This window comes from Camelina sativa, chromosome 7 (assembly GCF_030686135.1).
Source record: "Camelina sativa cultivar CO46 ecotype springtype chromosome 7, ASM3068613v1".
In the NCBI taxonomy this organism is placed as follows: Eukaryota; Viridiplantae; Streptophyta; class Magnoliopsida; order Brassicales; family Brassicaceae; genus Camelina; species Camelina sativa.
The window spans coordinates 3,693,838-3,716,664 of NC_141886.1; the positions used below are offsets into that span (position 1 = coordinate 3,693,838).

General features: G+C 34.9%; 4 protein-coding genes across 9 annotated transcripts; 1 reads left to right on the forward strand and 3 right to left on the reverse strand.

The window, feature by feature from the left end:
• Positions 1 to 1,784: 1,784 nt before the first annotated feature.
• LOC104700212 (transcription factor MYB101-like) lies at positions 1,785 to 4,243 on the forward strand. Of its 2 annotated transcripts, none has more exons than XM_087456585.1 (3): positions 1,785 to 2,273; positions 2,580 to 3,471; positions 3,724 to 4,243. In XM_087456585.1, exons 1-3 carry the CDS (start codon positions 2,220 to 2,222, stop codon positions 4,035 to 4,037), a joined length of 1,260 nt encoding a protein of 419 aa, XP_087312711.1. In that variant the 5' UTR covers positions 1,785 to 2,219; the 3' UTR covers positions 4,038 to 4,243. The 2 variants fall into 2 exon arrangements, with proteins under 2 accessions (XP_087312711.1, XP_010413991.2); XM_010415689.3 differs by having other exon boundaries at positions 1,799 to 2,287.
• A 1,138-nt stretch (positions 4,244 to 5,381) lies between these two features.
• Positions 5,382 to 8,398, reverse strand: LOC104700213 (putative TPR repeat-containing protein At2g32450). Its single transcript, XM_010415690.3, has one exon. The coding sequence runs from the start codon at positions 8,015 to 8,017 to the stop codon at positions 5,588 to 5,590; it is 2,430 nt and encodes an 809-aa protein (XP_010413992.1). The 5' UTR covers positions 8,018 to 8,398; the 3' UTR covers positions 5,382 to 5,587.
• A 901-nt stretch (positions 8,399 to 9,299) lies between these two features.
• LOC104700214 (ent-kaurenoic acid oxidase 2) lies at positions 9,300 to 12,851 on the reverse strand. Of its 5 annotated transcripts, none has more exons than XM_087456729.1 (10): positions 12,720 to 12,778; positions 12,601 to 12,655; positions 11,441 to 11,747; positions 10,816 to 11,293; positions 10,463 to 10,726; positions 10,283 to 10,369; positions 10,125 to 10,203; positions 9,935 to 10,041; positions 9,715 to 9,836; positions 9,300 to 9,635 (listed from the first exon to the last, which is right to left on the reverse strand). In XM_087456729.1, the coding sequence occupies exons 3-10, from the start codon at positions 11,674 to 11,676 to the stop codon at positions 9,539 to 9,541; spliced, it is 1,470 nt and encodes a 489-aa protein (XP_087312855.1). In that variant the 5' UTR covers positions 11,677 to 11,747; positions 12,601 to 12,655; positions 12,720 to 12,778; the 3' UTR covers positions 9,300 to 9,538. The 5 variants fall into 5 exon arrangements, with proteins under 5 accessions (XP_087312855.1, XP_019082975.2, XP_010413993.2 ...); XM_019227430.2 differs by having other exon boundaries at positions 12,475 to 12,655; XM_010415691.3 differs by having other exon boundaries at positions 12,475 to 12,851.
• A 72-nt stretch (positions 12,852 to 12,923) lies between these two features.
• LOC104700215 (putative beta-1,3-galactosyltransferase 3) lies at positions 12,924 to 16,338 on the reverse strand. The gene is made up of 11 exons (XM_010415693.2): positions 15,824 to 16,338; positions 15,268 to 15,364; positions 15,106 to 15,179; positions 14,802 to 15,013; positions 14,656 to 14,719; positions 14,491 to 14,563; positions 14,278 to 14,398; positions 14,098 to 14,185; positions 13,886 to 14,011; positions 13,700 to 13,809; positions 12,924 to 13,523 (listed from the first exon to the last, which is right to left on the reverse strand). Exons 1-11 carry the CDS (start codon positions 15,934 to 15,936, stop codon positions 13,375 to 13,377), a joined length of 1,227 nt encoding a protein of 408 aa, XP_010413995.1. The 5' UTR covers positions 15,937 to 16,338; the 3' UTR covers positions 12,924 to 13,374.
• Between the last annotated feature and the right edge of the window lie 6,489 nt (positions 16,339 to 22,827).

A 22,827-nucleotide genomic window follows, 5' to 3' on the forward strand; every position in this document is an offset into this window, starting at 1 on the left:
TAAGTACATTCTATATATATATATATATATATATATATATATTGGAAACGTAAACCATATTAATTATTTTAAATTTTACAAGTCAACATAATTGCTAGATCAAAATATAACTTAAAACCTATAATTAAAGCTATTCCTATGTAGTTTTAATCAAGTCTAGTGACACTCTTCATAATTGAATTACATATAATTAATGAGGTTTTGAGCTATAACTTATATGCATGTAATAAATTTTGTGGGACTTAAGATCAATCTCTCTGTTATAATCAAGTATAAATAAAATACAAACATCAATTAGTGGTAACTGAACTGATATTGGAAAGAAGGAACATAACATATGTAAAGTAAAGTTTAGTTTAAGTTTGTACAGGTTTAAATTAATATGGTATAATTGAACACACTAAATTGAAAATTAATAAATTTGAACTCCTATTATAGAGAAATACGTATTCCTAATTAAGCATGGCTGATGAAAATTCATAGGCGGATTTTTTTATGTAACTATGCAATAGTTTTAGTTAAACATTTTGAAATTAGTTTTTTTTTGCACCAAGTACATGTGTTTATCATTCATTTTTTTTTCAAATAGAGAAAAAAAGCATCCAACGTCCTTTTTTTTATTTATTTGAAGGAAAAAATTGTCAGACGCGTTGAACTCATGAAAAGACATTATGTATATAAGACAAAATTATAAATTATATAAATTTGTTTTTATTAAATCTTAACATTAATTAAATTTATAGAGCTGTAATGAAAAAAAAAAGTTAGGGAATCTTTGAAGAGGAGAGGAGTGTTGTAATACAATTCGAAACTTTGGGGCATATATATTTTTGCTCATAAAGAAAAAAGAAGAAGTATTTGCTTATAAGACTCAAACTCCTATGATAAAAATGTGCCCATATGAAAAGTGATCATGCCAACGTAATTTTGCATGAAATATCGCATAAAATGACCTTTGGTTTATCTTTATTTTCCTCTACCCTAGGAAAAAAACAAAAAATCATTACATTCTTTATTTTCTGCATTTAAAAATTTAGAGAAATTGTTTTAAAAAATGAATAAAAGAGCAAGAAGAAAGACAGAAAAGGCGTGGGGGGATAAAGAAAAGGAGTAAGAAGACAAGTAAAATAAATAAGAGAAAAAAGCGTCTTCGAAGAGAACGTCCCATTCCATTAGGCATGCAATGCGCGGCCGTGAAAGAAGCTCACTCCTCTCCTTTTTTTTGCTTCTTCTTCTTTAATTCATATTCAAGAAATATATGCTACTTCCATGGCTTAGTTTTTGATATTTTAGCTTAGTCATATTCAAGTGTTTGCCAATGTTTCACAAAAGTTTATTAGTAGGTGGAACAAGTCATTTTCAATTAGATTCTCTGTTAACATCAAAAATAAACTGTTTTGACTAATTACTGAGGATTATTGAGAACGACTTAGCTTGTATATAAACACAAAACTATCTTTGTAAAAAAAGGAAAAAAAATAGATTAAGACACTAAGATGTGATAAAGTAATTAGTAATAAGTAGCTCATGACACAAGTTTTATCATCTCCAATAGCTCTAAAAGAGACAGACAATTTATCTTTATCTCTCTCTCTCTCATCGACTCTATCATTTCTGTAATTTCTTAAAATCTCTCTGTCTTCTCTCTAATGAAAAGACCAAAAGAGAAGAGAAGACAAAACAAGGCATTAAAAAAGTTTAAATAAAGCACGTGAAATAACAACAAATTATTACGTAATAATCATCAAAATACAAATTTATATATTTTTTTTCTTCCAAATATAGACCAAACACCCCCAAAAAGAAAATTCACCCCTTTTCCTCATTTTCTCTCTATATATCTAATTCCAAAACACACAATAATACTCATATATACAAAATATTTTACTTACATAAAAAACATCGTATATATCATCAAGTAACAGAGAGAAAACAAATCCTTTTTTTCCTCCTTGATCGGAGGGTCGTCGTGTTCCATAAGATGGACGGTGGTGAAGAGACGACGACGACGACGACGGCTATGGAGGCAAGAGGGTTGAAGAAAGGACCGTGGACGGCGACGGAGGATGCGATCTTGACGGAGTACGTTAGGAAACACGGTGAAGGTAACTGGAACGCCGTGCAAAAGAACTCAGGTTTGCTCCGGTGTGGGAAAAGTTGTCGTCTACGGTGGGCTAATCATCTCCGGCCAAATCTTAAGAAAGGATCTTTTACTCCTGATGAAGAAAAGATCATCATTGAGCTTCACGCTAAGCTCGGAAACAAATGGGCACGTATGGCTTCTCATGTTTGTTCTTTTTTTCTCATTTCTTTTAAAGTTTTTTTTTTAAATTTATTATTATAAACTAATCTCTCCTTCTTTGTTTTCTTCAATTCAAGAAACTAAAAATTGATTTGTTTTTTTTTCTTGATTAACACACACACAATTTTCATGATTTAATGTGTTTGAACTTTGAATCTCTCTTTCTCTCTCTCTCTCTCTCTCTCTCTCTCTCTCTCTCTTGGCATAATTAATCATCTTGCATCTCTAAATTTTTTGTTTGATATATTCATTTTTTGATGTTTTGATGTAAGTGTAGTTACCAGGACGAACAGATAACGAGATTAAGAATTATTGGAACACAAGGATGAAGAGAAGACAACGAGCTGGTTTGCCTTTATACCCTCATGACACTCATCAGCATCATCAAGGGATTGATGATAACGATGATAATGATGAGTTTGAGTTTGATCTAAGTTCCTTTCAGTTCCAAAACCAAGATCTTCTTCATCATAACCAACAAAACATGATTCAATACACTAATTCTTCTAATACTTCATCATCTATATCCTCTTCTTCGTTCTCTTCTTCCTCTTCTCAACCTTCCAAAAAGATGCGTCCTAATGATCCCTTAGTCTCTACTAATCCTGGCCTAAACCTGATCCCCGATTCACCGATGAATTTTCAAATGTTCTCTCTTTACAACAATAGCCTTGAGACTGACAATATTAATAGCCACTTTGGTTTCTCTCTTCCTTTGTCCTCATCGTCTTCGTCCAACGAGTTTTGCAATCCCAACCACATCCTTGAGTTCATCTCTGAGAATTCGGACACAAGCAATTACCATAAGAAAGACATCGATGCTTTGAGTTACAGTTCATTGCTTATGGGAGACCATGAGATGAGACCGAGTTCTTTCCCTTTAGGACTAGAAAATACTGTCCTAGAGCTTCCTTCAAACCAAACAACGATCGATTCGTTCAGTTCTAATCCTATTCCCGACAATGGTGTCCATCTTGAGCCACCTGCGGGAAACAGTGGACTGCTTGATGCCCTTTTGGAGGAGTCTCAAGCCTTATCTCGTGGCGGACTCTTCAAGGACGTTAGGGTTTCCTCAAGTGATCTATGTAAAGTTCAAGAGGAGAGGATGAAGATGGACTTTGAGAATCGGTTAACAGATCATCTTAACTCTTCTCATCAATCATCACTCGGTAAGAACATATACTTCCCTCTATATTCATTTTTTTTGGGGTTAAAATCAATCCTTGTTGCATAGTAGCCAAGTGGAAGTGTTGAATCCGGATTTCACCTTTTTTTTGGATTTTTTTTTTCAAGAAATGAGTAATCAAGTGAAATTGAATCTAGTATGGATCTTTGATTAGATATTATAATCTTAGGGTCTAGTCAACTCTTTCATTTTTAATTAGTGTTTAATATTATATAACTTGGGTTGGACGAGACAGGAGCAAACCCTAAAATTCACAAGTACAATGAGCCAACAATGGTGAAAGCAACGGTGGATGATGATGACGACTTATTGATGAGCCTTCTCAACAACTTCCCTTCAACAACGACACCGTTGCCTGATTGGTACCGGATGACGGAAATCCAAAACGAAGCCTCATATCTTGCCCCACCGAGCGGATCAATTCTTATGGGAACTTATCAAGGTAACAGCAGGGAGGAGGAACCAGCCACGGTGTCGCCTTCGTCCAGTGTAGATCCAATGGCCTCGTTGGGGACATGCTATTGGAGCAACATGCCTAGAATTTGTTAATTTGGAACATCCTCATGAGCAATATACCATTTCTTTGATTTGGGAAAAAGAAAGCTAATTGTGAGCTTAATTTGTCTTTGTTGTGTAAAAACCTCTTCAGAGTATTCAATTTGGGATGTGCTATGAACTTAAATGTTAACATGCTTTCAAGGGGCCAACAAAACAAAAAAAGAAATATAAAGGGATGAGAATGAGCTTTTTACTTTCTTGTTTTTGTTAAATCATGGTACAAATCGAACTTAATTATAGCTTTAACAATAGATGAATTTCTACAAGAAAAATAATTGCATTTAAATGACTATATAGTATGATATCCTTTTTTCTTTTGTCTAAATCCAAGCACACAACCATGTGGTGACTAAATACATGGACAATATGAAAATTATCATTATTTTCGCAAGTGGAATATATATGTCAAAGTTGACAACATTTTTATTAAAAAATGATAGTATTTTCTATTTACTGATCATGTTCAGGCAAATCCTAATCTTGAGTTTATTGTTGTTTAGATTTTTAACAATGGAACTACTAATTAATTTGCCTTTCACTACGCCCAAGTAGTGTACCACTACCACCTATAACATATGTAATGTAATTTGAAATTTTTTTTTCAAGGAGAATTGTTATTACACACGTAAGAAGCAAAGAAGAGCTAGAGAGTAGGAAATATCGGGGAGGAGAATGTGATTGGGCAAGTGAGACGACTTGTTGCATCCACTGCCATTGGCTTATGTCATTTGCATATTATTATTTCCTTAAATTTCGGCACCTCTGGAAAGAAAAATGAAAAATGAAGATAGAATAATAATGCAACAACTAGTCCATCCATACATCAAAGGTTCCTTAGTCTTTTCTACTTGCACCTTATCTGAGTTCTGACATCACACTGCTGTTCCTAGATCTGAAGTCTCTTTATTTCTTTACACATCCATATAGATCCCTAAATTGATGTCACTTCTTATGACCCCAAAGCTAAGGAAACAAAACGTGATCCTCAAAATATGCTTTATTTTTCTTTCTTCTTAAGTTCCTCAAATTATAGTAATAACTCTCTACAATGTTATGTCAAATCAAATGCAAGAAAACAAAAAAGTACCACTAAGATATAAAAAGGTTAAGAAAAGGACTCATTCCAAAATTAGCATCAATATGCTACTAGAGATGCTATAAAATTCTAGATTCTGAACTGTCTAGATCTGACAATTCTTACTCTTCTAGATACTGGATTTATCAGAACCTGACAGAACAAGTCTTTACATATATCAATTTGTTAGTTTTGAAGAGGTGGGCCAAGCCTGAAAATGTCAGAAATTACATTCTGAAATTGTATTCCATTCACGACCATTGACAAAGTCATATATTAATCTGCAATTGAGTGGAAAAAATAATCAAATTTTAGAGTACAAAAAGACAACAGACAGTAGTTGCTCACCAAACAAAACACTTGCATCAAAACTCTATACACACAACTTCAGATAAATTTAAAAGCTACAAATTAGAACACACACACACACACATAGAAAAGAAAAAAAGCTTCTGAATATTTTTTTTCAAGTGACTATTGGTTTTTTATGAGACTGCATTGAAAAACAAACACACTTAGCTTTCATGGCTTCCACTTCACTCCCATATTCTCTGAATTTATACTCCTCCTGCTGTTTAAACGTTGGAGGAATTTTCCCTTCGCTGTAACATTGGTTACATAGGCTAAACCCGGTTTTCATTTCCTTAAACCGAGACCCGATAACCGGATACCTACAAACCGAACAAACCTGGTTCCCATGTCGATTCCTATCTCTTGTTTCGAGTTTCACAACAGTTGACATGATACCAAACCCCCACTCTGAATCATCGTACATCCCTAGAAACTGGTTGAACGTTACCGTTGAAGTATCCTCCGTTTCTCCTCCATGGACTTCTAACATTTCGCTCATTCCTTGTGACGGTATGTAGATAGCTCTCAAGAGTTTGATGTATCTAACGGCTTCCATCTTTGTAATCTGAGAGCTTCCTTCGTTTACAGGTCTCCAAAGAAGCGCATCGAATGCAACTCTTTTCCTTTTGTCTGGATGGCCACCGCATAAAGGAGCAATCACCGCGTAAAACATTCCTAAATCAACTCTTCCCGACCTTGAATCATCGAGCACTGAGAGGATTTTCTCGTTTATGGCCTTGACCGCTCCTTGAAAAGTTTCAGGTTTCAGGACATTAAGCAGACGCCGGAGAATCTCTTCTAAGTTTGGTCTCCTTATAGATTTTGTTGGTCCTCCATTGCCTGAATAAGATACAGGAACAATGTTGTCTCTCATCTCTCTTCTTAATGCTTCAACATCGCATTTCCAAAGCCTTGTAACTCTCTGGAAGGCTCTAATTTGAAGAGCTACGGCTAAATCTGGCCTTAAAGTAGTCTTCTCGCCTACCGTCTTGAACTTGGAAGGTTCCACAACGATGAAGGGACCTTCTTCGTTCACATTATTACCATTTTTGACCTTTTTCTTCTGCAAATGTTTCAGATGAGATATCGCATCGTGCAATTCAACTCGGTTTGTCATTTTCAGAGCCTCTTTCAAAGCCCTTTTAGCATCTTCGGTCTCTCCAGCACCCAACAGGGACACAGCCTTGTTTAACTGAGCCCTCCAATGGTTAGGCCACACAGCTAAAACTCTAGTGTACATCTCTGAAGCTCTCTGAAACCTACCCAAATCCATATAAAGCGCACCGAGGTTATAAAGAGCATCAACATGACCAGGTTTCAAATCTATAGCTCTCTGGAACACCTCAATAGCCCTCTCATCCTCACCCATAGCATGAAGCGACGAAGCCAAATCACAATGCGCATCCGCATAATCCGGTTTTAAATATATAGCTTCCTCTAAAGCCTTCACAGCAGCTCTATACTCTCCTACACCGAACAGAGCACTACCTAAAAGCTTCAAAGCTCTATAATGCGTTGGACAAAGTATCGCAGCCTCTCTATAATACTCACAAGCACTCAAAACCATACCTTCACCTTCAAGAGAGATACCAAGATTAACATAAATCTGAGGAAGCAAGTAAGCCCATTGATTCCCACCAGACTCTGCAGCTTCCAAGGCCAACAAAAACTCATCTTTCGACTCTTTATACTTACCCAACACATAAAGACAATTCCCAGCTTTGAAATGAGGTCTCACATCCGTCGGCTGCAACTCACAAGCTCTCTTGAAGCTAACAAGAGCTTCTTTAAACAACTGATGCTCATACAAAACCCTACCAATAGCCATATGTCCATCAAAAGCTTCTTCTCTTGATCTAGCACCGTCAGCTTTACTTCTCAACACTCCTAACTCCTTCACAAACACAGAGTAATCATGACTCGATTCTTCCCAATAGGTTCTCTTATCAGAAATATCCGAAGACGGACCTAACTCTCTAGACCATCCAGCATCAGAAAACGCATCCACATTGTTATTATTGTTACCATCCGCTTTCAATTTCCCATCTTTCTCCTGCTTAGACTTCAACCTCTTCACAAGAATCTCCAAATCATCAACAAGCTTCCACGTCTCATCGAAAACGATTCCATGGTTGGGAGAAACAGCCCAAGCAGCCGTCCTCTGCTGCTTCTGGGCCTCAACAGCTCTCTCATCAGTAATCGAAGAAGACGAAGCCTCCGAGCCGCCACCCTTTGTCGTCTCATCGGCGTTGTTGAACTCAATCCCCAAAGCGTCGAAATCACGATCAACATCTCCGGCTCCGTCGTCGTAAGTACGGAGAAGACCGTCAAAGGTCAAACCTTTATCACCGTCGATGAACTCAGCGTAGGTACGAAAGACTTCGTCGAGAATCGCGCTGATTTGTTCGTCGCTGAATTTAACCCTAGGGTTTACAGCTACGACGAGAGACGACATCTCTTCACGGCTTAACCCACCGTCACGATTCATGTCGAATTGTTGAAAAATTCTCTTCACTTTCTCCGATCTGCTTCCTCTCGTCGTCATTTTTTTTCTCCTCACCGGAAAAATAAAATAAAAATCCAATTTTTTTTTTTTCTGTTTCCCCCACACAAAATCCAATGTAGAATGGAACACACCAGTCGAGAAAAAGTGAGAATCCAATGTAGCAAAACACTAATTACGGATCAAAATCGAAGCTTTTTGTTGCGTGAAGAGAAAAAGTTGCTAAATTTAAAGAAAGAAGAAGAAATTGTAAAAAAAAATAAAAAATGGAACTAGAGTCTCTCTCTCGCTCTCGAGCTGTCTATTTGTTGTCTTGTCTGTGTATAAAAAAAACACTCAGATAGTGGACAGGAGATAACGGTGCTGTTGTTGTTCTCTGTTCTGTTCTCTCTGCTCTGTGGGCTTTTTAAACTCTTATCTTTAATTATATTTCTATTTTAGCTAAATTCTTACAAAATATTTGTCTTCTAATTTTAATTCGAGAAAAGTAAGTACAACTACTAATCTACTAGTAGTATACATTTAGTCAATGTTTTGAAACCCGATCTGGATTGTGAACCGGACTAGCTCTTCGGTTACTAGGTCAACTGGGTTCAACTACGGGTCAATTGAGTAAAATATGTTTAATGTATATATATAAAATAAATATTTTAAAAAATATTATAAAAAAGAATATCATGTTTAACAAAGTATAAAATTTAATAATAATAATAAAATGATTAAAAATTTTAAATCCAAATAAAAAAATAAAGAACACTAATAAAACATCTTCAAAAATAACCAATTGTTCTTACCCAAAGTTCAATAAATGACAAATAAGACGAGAGTTGTGTCGTGAGTTATGTGTTACCGTCTAAGCTCTAAACGAATAAAAGGTTCTAAAAGTAGTTGAAACTGTGAATCACTATACATTTTTTCAAAAATCAAATAGATTTTTTTGAACCGCTAACTGGTCGGGTCAACCGATTCACCGGGTGGCGGGTTAATAGCGGTTTTTCTGGGTTTTGCCGGTTTTATTACTACCGGTTATTAGCACTATATCCCAACCGGTGAAATCTCCGGGTCGCAGGTTAACCAGTCGGACCGGCCGGGCCATTCCATTTAGTTCAATTAGTCAATAGACTCAATACCAATTTAATTTGAATATTTCAATTTTTTGAAGAAGTCAATTCTCCACTTGTATTAGAAGTTTGAAATTAGTACTATTTAGATAACGAGAGAGAAGAAATAAAATGATGCATTTATTAGGCTAATAAATGCCAAATAAAAGAACAAACCTTAGTTTACTCCAATCCACATTATCCTTAATGTGGCAATCAAACTATTTCAGGAAACTTCTATTTTACTTTTTTTTATATATGTCCTTATTTGAAAAAGTTTGGTACATTACTTGGAAAAATCCTTCAAACTCTATGGATACATATATTTTTTTTGCTGGTAAACCAAAATCACAAACCGAAACTGGTTGGTTTGGATCGAGATCTAAGAGAAGAGGGAGAACAATGGGAAAACCTGAGAAGAAGCTTATACATTTGGATTTGGTCTAACTAGTTTGCAGAATGATTACGCCGTCGTTTTGGTGATTCTTGCTAAGCAATTATCTTTGGGTCTATTGTGAGGCAAGAACATCACCGGACACCCGGGATTGCTCCGTTCCACACTGCAATTTCGTTATTGGAAACAAAACATTATGATTCTTCAGCTGAGCTATATACACAGAGAGGGAGAGAGAGAGTTACCGGTATTTGAGGAGAAAATGATGAAGAAAGATGGAAATCTCGAGCTTGGCAAGATCGTTTCCAGGGCAAAGATGGCTTCCTAAACCAAAAGGAAGGAATGTGCCTGCTTTTGGTGTGTATCCCTATAGAATGAACAAGACAATGTTCAGTTACTTTTGACATATAAGAGACTTAATCACCAAATACAGTTTAGAGTTAGAACTCTGTTATCTCTAGATACCTTCCATCTTGAAGGATCAAATTTCTTTGGATCCGGGTAGATCTCAGGGTCCAAATGAACGTCCCTAAACCAAGTCAGAACCTTCCAGCCTTTTGGTATGATATAGCCTGAAAACAAAACATGAAAAATGAGAACTATAGAAGCTTTCAAATGATTTGCCGTGTTCCATGTAGCTAATGACTATACTGACCGTTTATTTGGAGATCACTTTTCGCTTCCCGGAAGGCCGTCAGAGAAAATGTTATTACTCGAAGTGTCTCATCAATAACCTGGTAAAACCTCTTGTATCAGTAAAAGACTGTTACAAATCGTACTATAATACCATGTTATATAAGCCAGAAACTTAACCTGAGAAAGATACTCCATTTCACGCGTCTCTTTTAGTGTCAACTTCTGACCTGGCGCTCTCTTTCTCAAGATCCTCTCTTGTTCTTCCTATGGTAATTTAAATATCACAACTCAAGATTGTAAACTGAAATGGTGAAATGGAAAAAGGCACGAAAAAGAAGAAGATATCTTCTCATTTACCTTTGCCTTTTGTAGAATCTCAGGGTGTTCTTGCAGCAAAATGGTAGACCACATAATGAGGTGTCCAGAGGATTCATGACCCGCATTAAGATACATCAACAAAATATCAATAATCTCCTCGTCATCTAAAGTTCTTCCGTTTTCATCTTCAACATCTATTAGATTATCTAACATGTCTTTTCTCCTGGATGAAACGTTCTGCTCCCTTTGGTTTCTTCGATTAGTCACGATGGACTGAAAGACAGCTACAAGTTTCTTCCTTGCCTGTATAAATGGAATATACCAATCCTTAAATCCCAAAAGGTATGCACAAATGGAAACAAAGTGGCAAAAAAGGTTGCTTAATGGTTTACCTTCAAAGCTCTATGATAGGCAAAACCAGGAAGATTAATACCCATAGCTCGAACTCCATAGTTAAGGTTGGTATATTCCCGTTCCAATGCATCCATGACATGCTCACTCTCACTGCTGAGAAATATGTGCATAATGATCTTAAATGTAAGCTTACGCACATGAGATAAGAACTCGATTTCTCCCATATTGGACCATTTTTCTAGATCAGTAATAACAGTTTCTTCAATGAACTGTATGTAGACAGAGAGAGCTTCAGTGCCATTGACAGGAGCAGAAGTCAAACGCCTGAGCCGCTTGTGTTCTTCAAAAGAGATACCGATAAAGGACCTCCTGCCAATGAGTTTCATGGTGGATTTTGGCCAACCTATGTGGAAGGCATCATCATCTGTTAGTACTCGTCGACAAGTCTCTGGTGTTGTTACTAGTACACATGGGTACCCAAACATGTGTGCTTTATATATACCGGTACGCCCATACCTGCATCAATAAGGAAACCAAGAGTATCTCTAAGTTGTCAATTATGATATGGAGAAGCGAGAGAGCAAAAAAGCAAAAGTATTGGAAACTAAGCACTTTGTGAAATAGTTTGAGAAGAGAGAGCGATGTATAGATATTAATATATACCTTGTGTTGTAGGATCGAATGAAGGATTCAGGATCAGATGTTTTGAAAGCTCTAAGAAAGGACCACATGTTGCCTATGACAGGCCATCCCAAATCTCCTGGTGGCAGATAGTGTTTTTTCTCCCCAAGTTTGGACTCATAAATCCAAACATTCACTCTCTTCAACACCCATTTCAAAACAAACAATCCCAATACTACCAAAGGAAAGAACATGAGAATGAAACCCGTTTCCGTCATAGCTTCAGTCGTAAACAGTAAACACTCCCCTCACCCTGACCCCTTGTATCCTCTGGATGTTATATCATACCCTGCAGATACATAAAAGTGGTGAGAAATATCTCTAAAAAGGCGTTTTCTTTCAACTTTACAAAGTAGTAAACAGACAAAAAACTTTGATTAGAATAGTGAAACAGTGTAGTTGAGTCTATCTAGGGACTGATACTTATCTAGACTTTAGACTAAAGAGCCCGACCGCTTGTTTTCTATCTATTTTGTTGGATAGCTATTCACATGTATAGTGCGAAATGACCATACTTTCCTTTTCCATTTTAGCTCTCTATATCTTTTCGCCTTTTCCCTAAAGCCTTCACCTCTTTGAGAAAATAAGCTATTTACCAAAACTAATACTCTTTACCACACATATATTGATCACAACAATCACATAAGAAACTTCTAAATTGAACAACATACCAAGCAAATCGTACTATGGTACTATGGTAGCAACTCACAGATACAGAACCAAACTTTGTGGGGAAGCCAAATAGTACAGAGGAGAAGGAAAGGGTGAGAAGAGTAAGAGGAAAACTCACAAATTAGAGAAGTGGAACACTAAAACTAAACGTTTCGGTAGAATACAAAAGGGGCGTAAAAATGGCGATGAAGAAACCAAAGAGCACACGTTCCCAATACAAAATCACAGAAGAATCCAAAAAATGGAACATAGACACAGCAACTCCTATCAAATTTCTCGTGAATTATGAAAAGACACAAAAGACTTTATTTTTGTTTGGCTCAATTTTGCTCATCGAGGGTTACCTTTTTTTTTTGGTCACATCAATTTGGTCTTCCTCTAAACAAAACCCACAACTCATTTGGGTTCTTGATGTTTCACCACTTCGTACCAAGTCACCAAAAGAGGAGGAAGAGAGCAAAAAATCTGACCTTTTTCAACGAGTAGGAAATGAGACCCTGCTGCGTCTCCCTCATTGTCCGAGAGCTACGTGGGCAGAATAAAAATGTAAAATTTCAGTCCCTCCGAGTAAGCAGGTCTCAGAACTTACCGGATTTGCCTTCTCGGCCTTCTCCGTGCTACCACCGAACTGGAGATTGTGTGTGGCACAGAGTAAGTAAATAAAAGGAGCATTATGATTATGACTTATGAGTCCCCACAAAACACAAAAAGTGTTATAATTATTTATTTTTTTGTAACAAGTAGGTACAGTATTAAAACATTCGTTACTTGAAGTTAAGTATAAAGTAGACGATATACAAACTTGAAATCTTATTCATGATCCAAAAATCGAAATTCTAAGCAATAATCTTGTACCGTGTATTGGTCTAAATCCACAGTGACAATTGACAAATTATACTTACTTCACTCCAAAAGTAAAACAACCAAAAGAAAAGGAGACGCAGGCGCGTTTGCTGCAGCGTCTAGGTTCCATCTACTAAACGGAAAACGCTTTCTTACAAACCGTTTCTCAAACGCAAACCTTATTTTTGAAAGAGGTTCAGTTCATACATCTCTCTCTCTCTAGTCCTGTCCTATGTAAGTAAGTAACTATGAATCTATGATATACAACAGAAGTAGGTATCTTCTTGGTCCATAAAGAATATGAAGAAGATATGTTTTCCGCTTGATCATCGTTTGATGACCGTTTAGATCTGAAAACATTTCTTTATATGATCTATATGTATAATATGTTGTGGAAGGCCTCAAAATCTGGCTTTCCAAATAGCGTTTTCCGGTTCACCACATCGTTTATGAACCTCTTTTATCCGATCAGCTGATCTGCAGATACCGCTGCATGTCCAGTCGAATGAAGCTACACATATATTTCCTGCTTGTGCTTTCCATTCACAATCTGCAATTAACCCGTTACATCAAGATTCTGGTTAAGGTATTCTTAGCTTTTTAGCATTTGTTTCCAAGAAAATATTCAAGTTAGATGCGTAGAGCTAACAATGTTTTACGACTTTACAATCTTTTGAACTGAGTCTAGAAACTCTGGCGGAAAGGAAGAGAAACGGAGAAAGGTACCAGGAGGAGTGCCGCAACATAGCCTTCTATCATCGATATGTGTAACATCAAGCCCGATAAACCAAGCACCTAATGTAACATCCTCATTTGCATATTTGTGCAGAACACGCCTGAAACATTTTATAACATGAGAAATTAGATGGAGAATGAGGCATGAATACAATAACAAAGAAGTTCAAATCTTACTGATTAAGGGAGATATAAGAAGCCAAGTCTCTTGAAATGGCGTATAACTGTCCAGTAGCATGACGAAAGTACTTGTTCCCGTTCTCACCAAATTTCCAATACTCAGGCTCGTGGTATCTAACTCCTCTGCTCCATAGACAAAAACACGAGTTAAAACAAAAACAAGAAACTGATTCATAAAAGAAGGAAAGTGAGAGAAATGGGATTTTTACTTTTGAGAGAGGACTGGACCAGATTTCATGCAGCCGATATAGAGTCTAGGTTTCTTCCTGTGTCTAACAAGAGTTTCCCCAAGGGTTGCTGTGGATATTTCAAAATAAAAACATTTGATACTAGCAAGAAGTAGCAACATACAAAATGGGGGAAAAGGTTACTAGCCTTGTAGAGCTTACCGATATTTACATGAACATCATCATCTACTTTAACATAGAACTCTGCATCCCACATTGAAACCGCAGTAGAAAAATATGTTTTCGTTTTGCCTGATAACTCGAGGTATCCTTCAACATGGTCCTAATAAAAGCAGCAGAGAATCACAAATGAAGATAAGAAACCTATAATAACGGCTTTGGACATCAAAAGATGTGAGAAAATAAAAAAAATACCAATCTCAAGAAATCTCCATGCTTCTTGTCCTCTGCTTCAATGGATCGGTCTAGTATTCCACCAGCAGTGGCACTAAAGAACCAATGACCAATATAACATCAGATATACAGAGAATACTGAGTTCGAATCATCTCAGTAACAATGTAAGAACATAGTTAACTCACCTATGACCAATCACAAACCGTATAATAATTCCTTTCTCTTCTTCCAACTTTTTTCTTTTTTCACCTACAAGCAGTATACAGCCATCAAGAAACATATTGATATCAGCAATCTTGAAGATAATGAAGATAGAGAATGAAGTGAGAACCTGAAGGCATCCAAGTTGTTCGAACAGAATCTCTTCTCTTTCTGCTACTGAAAGCGGTATTAATCCCTACAACCATCAAATACCGTCTTTTCCTAGGTAATTGCTTCTTCTCTACATCATTAGATATAGGAGCACTGTTTGTTAAAGATTCTTGAGCTGATCTTGCTGCGGCTAACTCCATCTCTAAGCTTGAAATAGTCTTATCCAATGTCCTGAAAGTTAAACAAGAACAGTTTTTAGCTATAAGAAGGTTTAGTCTTCTGATAATGTATTTTGGATCGCTTCAGCTTAAGAGTTATCTTACTGTATAGCGCTATGAGTCTTTGAAACTTCTCCAAATAAAGCCTGAGGATCACGATTTACTTCTTTCTGGTAAAGCTAAAAAAGCAAAACCAATCAGACCATTAACACAGCAAACTCATTTTACTAAAAATGAATCCAACAAAGAACACATTATTACACTCACAGTTTTGGGACCACAGCCTTCAGAGATCAGCTTCAACCTTTCAGCTTCTGTTACGGATGGTCGAGCTATGTCTTTAGACTCTGGAATATTCCACATTCTGCAACAACAGTGAGTTGTGTGTTAGTTTCAAAAAATCATGTCTTGTAGCTTAATGCAACGGTATATACAGTAGTCATCATGTGAGTGATATAAATCTCATTCTGTTTGATCAAACCAAAGAGAATAGCAAATGAAAAGAAACGAAATTACCAATCAGATCAAAAATAATCAAAAGTTGAAACATTGAGGTTCAAAACAATGGTGATTGATTATACACCAGTCAAGACCCAAAAAGGAGGAAAATTTATAAAATCCAAGAAAAGCAAATTTGTTAAAATTGAATAAAGTAATCAAAACCTATTGAAACACAAAACTTATTTTTTTCTTTAAACTCGATCAATCTGTGGAAAAAAACAAATCATAATAAGAGCATCCAAAATAGTAAAGGAGAACAACTTCAAATACTGTTCCAGAAACAAAAAAAAAAAAAATTCAAACTTTATATAAAAATTCATACCTATCGGTGAAGAGTATCCCAAAGCAGAAGCTCCCAAAGCAGAGTAATAATGTCCATTTCTTAGATACTAAGCTTTTAGAGATAAAAATCTCTCCTTTCATCTTCGTCGACATTTTTTTTTTTTATTCTCTTTCACACAACCAGAAAACAAAACAAAAAAAAAGATTCCCCAGGAACCAAAGTAGTTATTTCAATTCGATCAACTCCATAAGACGAATCAAAACCCTAAAACAGGTCGATTCACAAAGACTCTACAAAAGAAGAGTAACTCAATTTTGAGAGCTTCTTCAAAACCAAAAAGTTGAGATTTTTTTTCACGTAATCCAAGAGAAGTGGTGGTACTAGAGAGTTCTTTTTGATAAGAGATTCTTGCTCTCTCTCTCTCTCTCTCTCTCTCTCTCTCTGTCTCTGTCTCAATCTGTGTGGCTCTGTAAATGAATTGCAGCAGGGGACGTTTAGAGTGGAAGAGAAGGAAGAAGAAGAAATAAGAAGAGAACGAACTCTTTAACCGTTCCGGTTTAATTTTATACCGAACTCTTCGGTTGACATTTCTTTGGAATTTACCTAACTGTCCCTATCGAACCGTTTTTAGTATTACTATATGGCATATGCTAGTGTGTAGTATTTTATTTTGGTAAAACAAAAAGATTATTTAATGATTTTTAGATTGTAGTAGAATTCATTATGATGTGTCAATTTTGAAAACAATGTTATGCCTATATACATTTTTCGAATCATCTAATCACATTTTGATGTCTTTCTTATTTCTTGTCTTATGATTCAAAATTTTAACGACATCTACCTAATCTTTCTAAGTTTTCGTATTCAACTATTTTAATTGATTTTTTCTTTTGATAAAAATCCTAATTAAGAGATTTCTTTCTTGTCAAATGATGTGTTAATTTTACTAGTAAAATATAAATTTATGATTTCTTCAAGTTTTCAGATAAGGTAAAATCAAATATTTATGAATGTGAAGTTAGGCCATCAAATCTTATCACCAATCTAGATAATGATGTGTACTAGTTTATTGCTATAGATCTATATATTTCCAAAATGTCTGCCTTTTGCCTTTTTGGTGGGTTTTTACGCTGTTGTTGATATTTAAATATATCAATATGGATATCATCCCATTATCTTATAAGAGAAATAAATATACATATATTTTTATGGCATGGAAAAAAAAAAAAAAAGAGAGAGAGAGAAGAAGTAAATGTATATAGTTGGAGGTTTCTTTCCTTTTGGTGTAACGTAGAGGTCGAAAGAATAAAGGACAAGTAATGCGGTTGATGAAAAAGGGCATTGGGTTGGTCCTCATCTTTTTTTTTTTTTGTGTTCAGCAGCAGATAACACATGATCTTCTTCTAAGGCACACACACACATGCACTGATAGGATTCGTTATTTTTCAACTATATTATTTACACTACTATATCATTTTTTCATTTACAGCCAGAAGTCTCTGGGTGTAGGGCGATGTATATACCTAATTCCAATATTCAAGAAAAAAAGTATATATATGAGGACCATGCATATATATTCGATCCAAATTTGATAATTTTTTTTCAACTCTTGCAAGCTTCTTCTTCTTCTATCTAACGTGACTAGAACAATATTTTGATTTAACAGTAATAATTGATTTATTGTTGACAAAATAAATGACGTGAAACGACTGACTTTGTCTTTTTCATTAGGACAAACACGTCGGCAGCATATATAAGCCATTAACTTAACTTAATTTAATTTATACTGATTCCAACTACAAAACTTTACAACTCTCAAAGAAGTAGTATTTGAATTTACATGAGCCGAATAAAATAAAAAGATGAAAGCGATTGTATATCTTGACCAAAAAAAAGAAACGGAATGAATATATATAGAATCAATTGACAAATAATAAGAACAGGTTAAATATATCACGTTCTCACTTTTGTTATATATCTAATTAACTATCAAAGGGAACATGAATATATGAATAGTCTTAATTCGAACAGATTTTTGAAAAAAGTATATGTTAAACTGTTAACTGAACAGGTAGAATTCTACTGATTTGTCCAAAAAAAAAACTAGTTGGCGGTTCTTCAAAACTTCTCAGATCCGCATTTCACTTCCATCTGAGTCAGTAGTGACGGCTCCTCAAATGAGAAAGTTCCTATATAAATATAACTTACCAAACAAATAAAACGTATTATTAGATCAATATTTCCCATACAACTTCAAAAGTCATATTATTAGTGTTTTAAATTTTTTGTTTCCACTTTTTTATTGATTTTTATTCTCTATTTAAATAATATCCGACAATTTTTTTGTCAAAAAAGATAAGAACACGAAATTCTATTTTTTCGATGTAAATTCTTCAATTTAGAATTGGTTTTCTCTAAGAAAATGTCCGTTTTTTATTTAAATAAATGATTTTTAATTTTGTATCAAAAAAATATCGAGATATATAGAATATTTGTATGAAGTTGGAGACTGTGATTGCTAATAAATTCGACTTAGGAAAGAAAGTTTAAAGTGATCTATGTATCAGTTCAAACGAACACACGCGTATATGCAGTGCAACTGATTACGTTTTAGCCGTACGTAGAATTAATCATTGAGATGGCACTGAAATGATTTGTCCCCATCTATTTGACTAAAACAAATAATTTCTTACTGGAGAAATAATACTATAAACATGTGACACATGACATAAAGCGTCTAAGCCAATGGAAATTTAGTGATTAGCAACTACTCCCACATGCATACCCAAGTCGTTTGCATAGCTTTTGGTTGGGTAATTAACGACACTTTTCATTTATATATCACCAATGATCACGATAATAGATCATAGTTAACTTTTAAGTTTATCAAATATTCATTCACTTTTAAGTTGAACAGTGTGATAAATTTTTCATTTTAATAACTCACTCTGCATATGTCTATCTGATGAAAAAAAATTTAAAATTATACACAAACACGTAATTAAAAAAAAAAACATTGTGAATTGTTTACTTTTGAAATATTATCAAGATTTTCAGTGAAAGAAAACATCAAACAAATTTACTTGCACAAAAAAAATTATACAGACAAATATATCTCGGTATAATAATTGCATAACTTGTCCCATTTGTTTTATTTTCTTATATTATTTTAGTATTAGTTTAAGAGAAAAGTCTTCAAACATTTGTTCAACAAAGAAGTATAATTTTAATCTGTGTGTGGTGGTGGGTTGTTGAGGATCTTGATCTTATGGGGTAAATTTTAAGAGATTTCATGTTCGACGATCCTCTTTAAAAAAAGGTTTTGTGTTGCCAATTTAGATTTTTGAATTTTGGCTCGAATGTTTGATATGTGGTGAGCTTGTGAAAACCTTATGTCAAGAGACATTCTCACAGCGGATTAGTGGGACTTAAAGGTACAAATTTCAATTTATAGGTTAAGTTTAATTCGATAACGATATAACGGAAAGGGTACTTCATCTATAGCTATGTTTATATAGCTTGGTAATATCAAGTTATATATAAACAATCTCGCACAAAACCAAAACAAGAAAGAAAGCATGTATTATCTCTAGGAATCTAAAAACATAAACAAAAAAAAGTTATAGACGATAAACAAATTAAAGCGGTACTGACGGAGTGACGGGGAGGGGGCACTTGCGAGAGGGGACGGTCGGAATAAAGTACACGTGATAAGGTTCATGTGTCCCTCGCTGATTGGTCAGTCAGTTCATTAGATCCTGCTCAATCATGTGACGCTTTTCCGTTTTCCATCACGTGGCGCTGCGTTAAAGTATCAGCATGTGGATCCGACGTCACGAGTTCTGCCACGTGTCATCATGATGTTTAGAAACTATGATGTTTGCTCACTTTGTGTAACTTGTGTCCGAAACCAAAAAACAAATACCACATGACTTGAGGAGCTTGTAATCAAATAATAGTTCGGCCTGTTTTGGAAGTCGTTATATGCATACATCCACATCACCGTTTTAGTTGAACTGCATCGTGTCGTGTCTATATACTTTGTTGTTTCGTTCGATTTATGGATGGGTAACCATTTAACCGATACATGTTTTCATCCCAGTATAAGGTACGTAACATGTATAGACTGTACTTACAAGAAACTTGAGATTCGTTTTCGACCTAAGAAAACAAAGTGATGGAGCTTAGTAAAAGATGGCATAAACAATAAACAATGAGGTGACATCTCCAAGACTGATGGCACTTTTATTTTGTAATCTTTTGGGTCATTTATATTTTATGGGATATATGTCCTAGCCAGGGAACACATATACGTTGTACAACGAGATGATTCATGACATGACAGTCATTACATGCCCACATTCATTAATTTCTGGATCTTTTTCAATAAGTAATTCTTTTATCTCCGGTATACAGTATTTTTTTTGGACATTTCTGAAGCAGTTTTAATTAAAGAGATATAGCTGAAATAATTGTTAATAGAAAATAATCATAAAAATATTTCATTGATGCTTGTGCTCATGAGATATGGCATCTGGTTCAAGGAGTCAGTTCAAATTTACTGATATAAACAAGCTGATAAAAAATGAATTTGATTGGATCAATGTTATCCAAATTTATTTTATACTTACTATAGACAAAGCTTCAGATCTCTCCTTGATAAGTGTTCTCTAATTATAAATTAAAGCTTATGGAATCTGCAAATATTTTTATGTTTTTTTGTTCTCTCATACACTTACATTTTTCTTTTCATAGAATTGCCTAAAATTTACATTATATATGGTTCAATATACAAGTATATATCTAATTAATATATATTATGGTAATTACAAAAATAAAATAATCAAATTTTAAATGGCATACCAAAAAGTGAAGTAGTGACTACTGAGTTACGTTACATATGCATTAACATGTGCATGCAAATAATACATGTATTTATATACAAATACACATGCACCAATAATTCAGGGAAAATAATTAAATTAGAGTGTGATCTAAGTTATACAACGTACATACGCACCAACATATCCACCAGGCTGTCAATTTGGTAAAATCATAACGAAATGTACGGTTTTTTCTTTAGTAATGATATATAAACCCGGCTTCAACTAATTGATATCATGGTTGATTCAAATCACTAACCGAAATTAATGTGGAAAAAACCGGTTTGGTTGTGCAAGGAATGACGCGAGTTAACACTGAACGAAACCTAAGTTAACTAGGTAGAAATACTTTGTTTCCCCTTGCAATTATACAGTGGTATAGGGAATTTAACCGGGTTCTAGATCTCAAATTAATCGAGAACCAAATATTAGCTTGATTGGGGTGAAGCCGGTCAAAACAGGTCTAATTCGTTAAGTAAAGAACCTAAAAGGGCTGTTAGGTTAGGTGCTTTGCTTGTAAGAGAGGAGACTTTGTGTAACTTTTTTAGGAACACCTAATTTATTTGTTTGGTTTGGTCTCTCGACTCTCTCCGGTCTTGGTACGAATCCTAAAGCTGCCATCTCCATATTCCAGGTTCTTGTTATACTTTGTCAAAAGGTATTTGATTATATGAGCTTCTAACAACAATTTTCTTTTGTGTTTGTTACGATAAATATCATAATTCGAGATTTGATGCCAACTTTATATATTTTTGAATCCGGGCACACACATATTATATCGCAAATACTCGTGGTCTTGGGGGTAATTACAAGATATGTCCAAATTAACAAAAACAAAATCAAAATGAACAAATAAATATAGACCACAAAACGCTTTACGGTTGTAGCTTCGAGATCAGCACGCACGTAGGCCCATGCGATCTCATTCATTATGCATCAATTTATTGATCTACCGAGAAGCTTTTCTTTAGGGATAATTCTTCCACGAAGGTCTTAGTCTAACTTGAATCCTGCTAGCTGCTGGTGTGGATCGATGTGGTGGCAACTGGCAAATATTATTAAGCGTATAGTCTTTTAATTAGTACTATCATTTTAGTCATTTTGTTTTTATTAAAGTTGTAAGTACGAGAATAATCAAAGTCGTAAATTTCAAAACAGAAAATCAGATCAATGTTGTCCCCAAATTGCTCTCAAACTGCGATAAAGTCACGTGATATAGAAAATGGTAAAATTGTATCGGAGGTTAAATTTGAAACGTAAAGATGAAACAAAGTTGTTAAAAGATTTGATTCTCATTAGATGTGCCCCGCTTTTAGAGAACCAAAAATGATCATGAAATAAATTCCCTGTTTATATCTCTATCGATCTCCCTTTTTATATATTATATATAAAGATTACATACCATCATGTTGTTCTAACATTTTTTTTCTCAAATATATTGCTGCCCCCACCGCAAAGCCAAATTAATTTTAGAGTTGTAACAAAAAAAATTCAATTTATCAATGAAAACCAAAACCAGGCTCGGCTCTCTTTCGGTTATCAGTTTCTTGTTGTTTTTGTTATTGTTGTTGTTGTTTCATTCATAAATTGTTAAGAGATCACTACATTGTACGAATTGTAATTATAATAGGTCTTCGACCAAATCTTATACAATGTATAATGTGAAAGACTGAATTAGTAAGACGGTAACAAAACGTCAACACGTTTAGGATTTTATCTGTCTGCTACAATGTATCGCTGACCAAACCTTTGAACGTAAAATAATGAAAACCTAGTGGGCGGCATTGATAAATACAGCATCATGAGACTATATCATTATTTATTATCTGCTACAACGATTTCAATAGTTTTGTCTCGATTAAATATTTGACCATAACCAGTGTGAAGTCAATTAGCAATAAATAAATAGCAAGTGCATGCCCCAAAACTTGCCATAACCCCTCACACTCACCTCTCACTCTCAATGGGCCCAACTCACCCCTAAATTGTGTATCTAACTTTATGCCTTCTTTGTCAATTACATTTTTTTTTCTTTGTTTTGTCGTATATACATCTTTCCATATCTGACTTAACATGGTTGATATTTTAAAATCATTTAAATCTCTTAACGGAAACACTATTTTTGGATTTGGGACTACACATATTTTTTTAAGAGATATT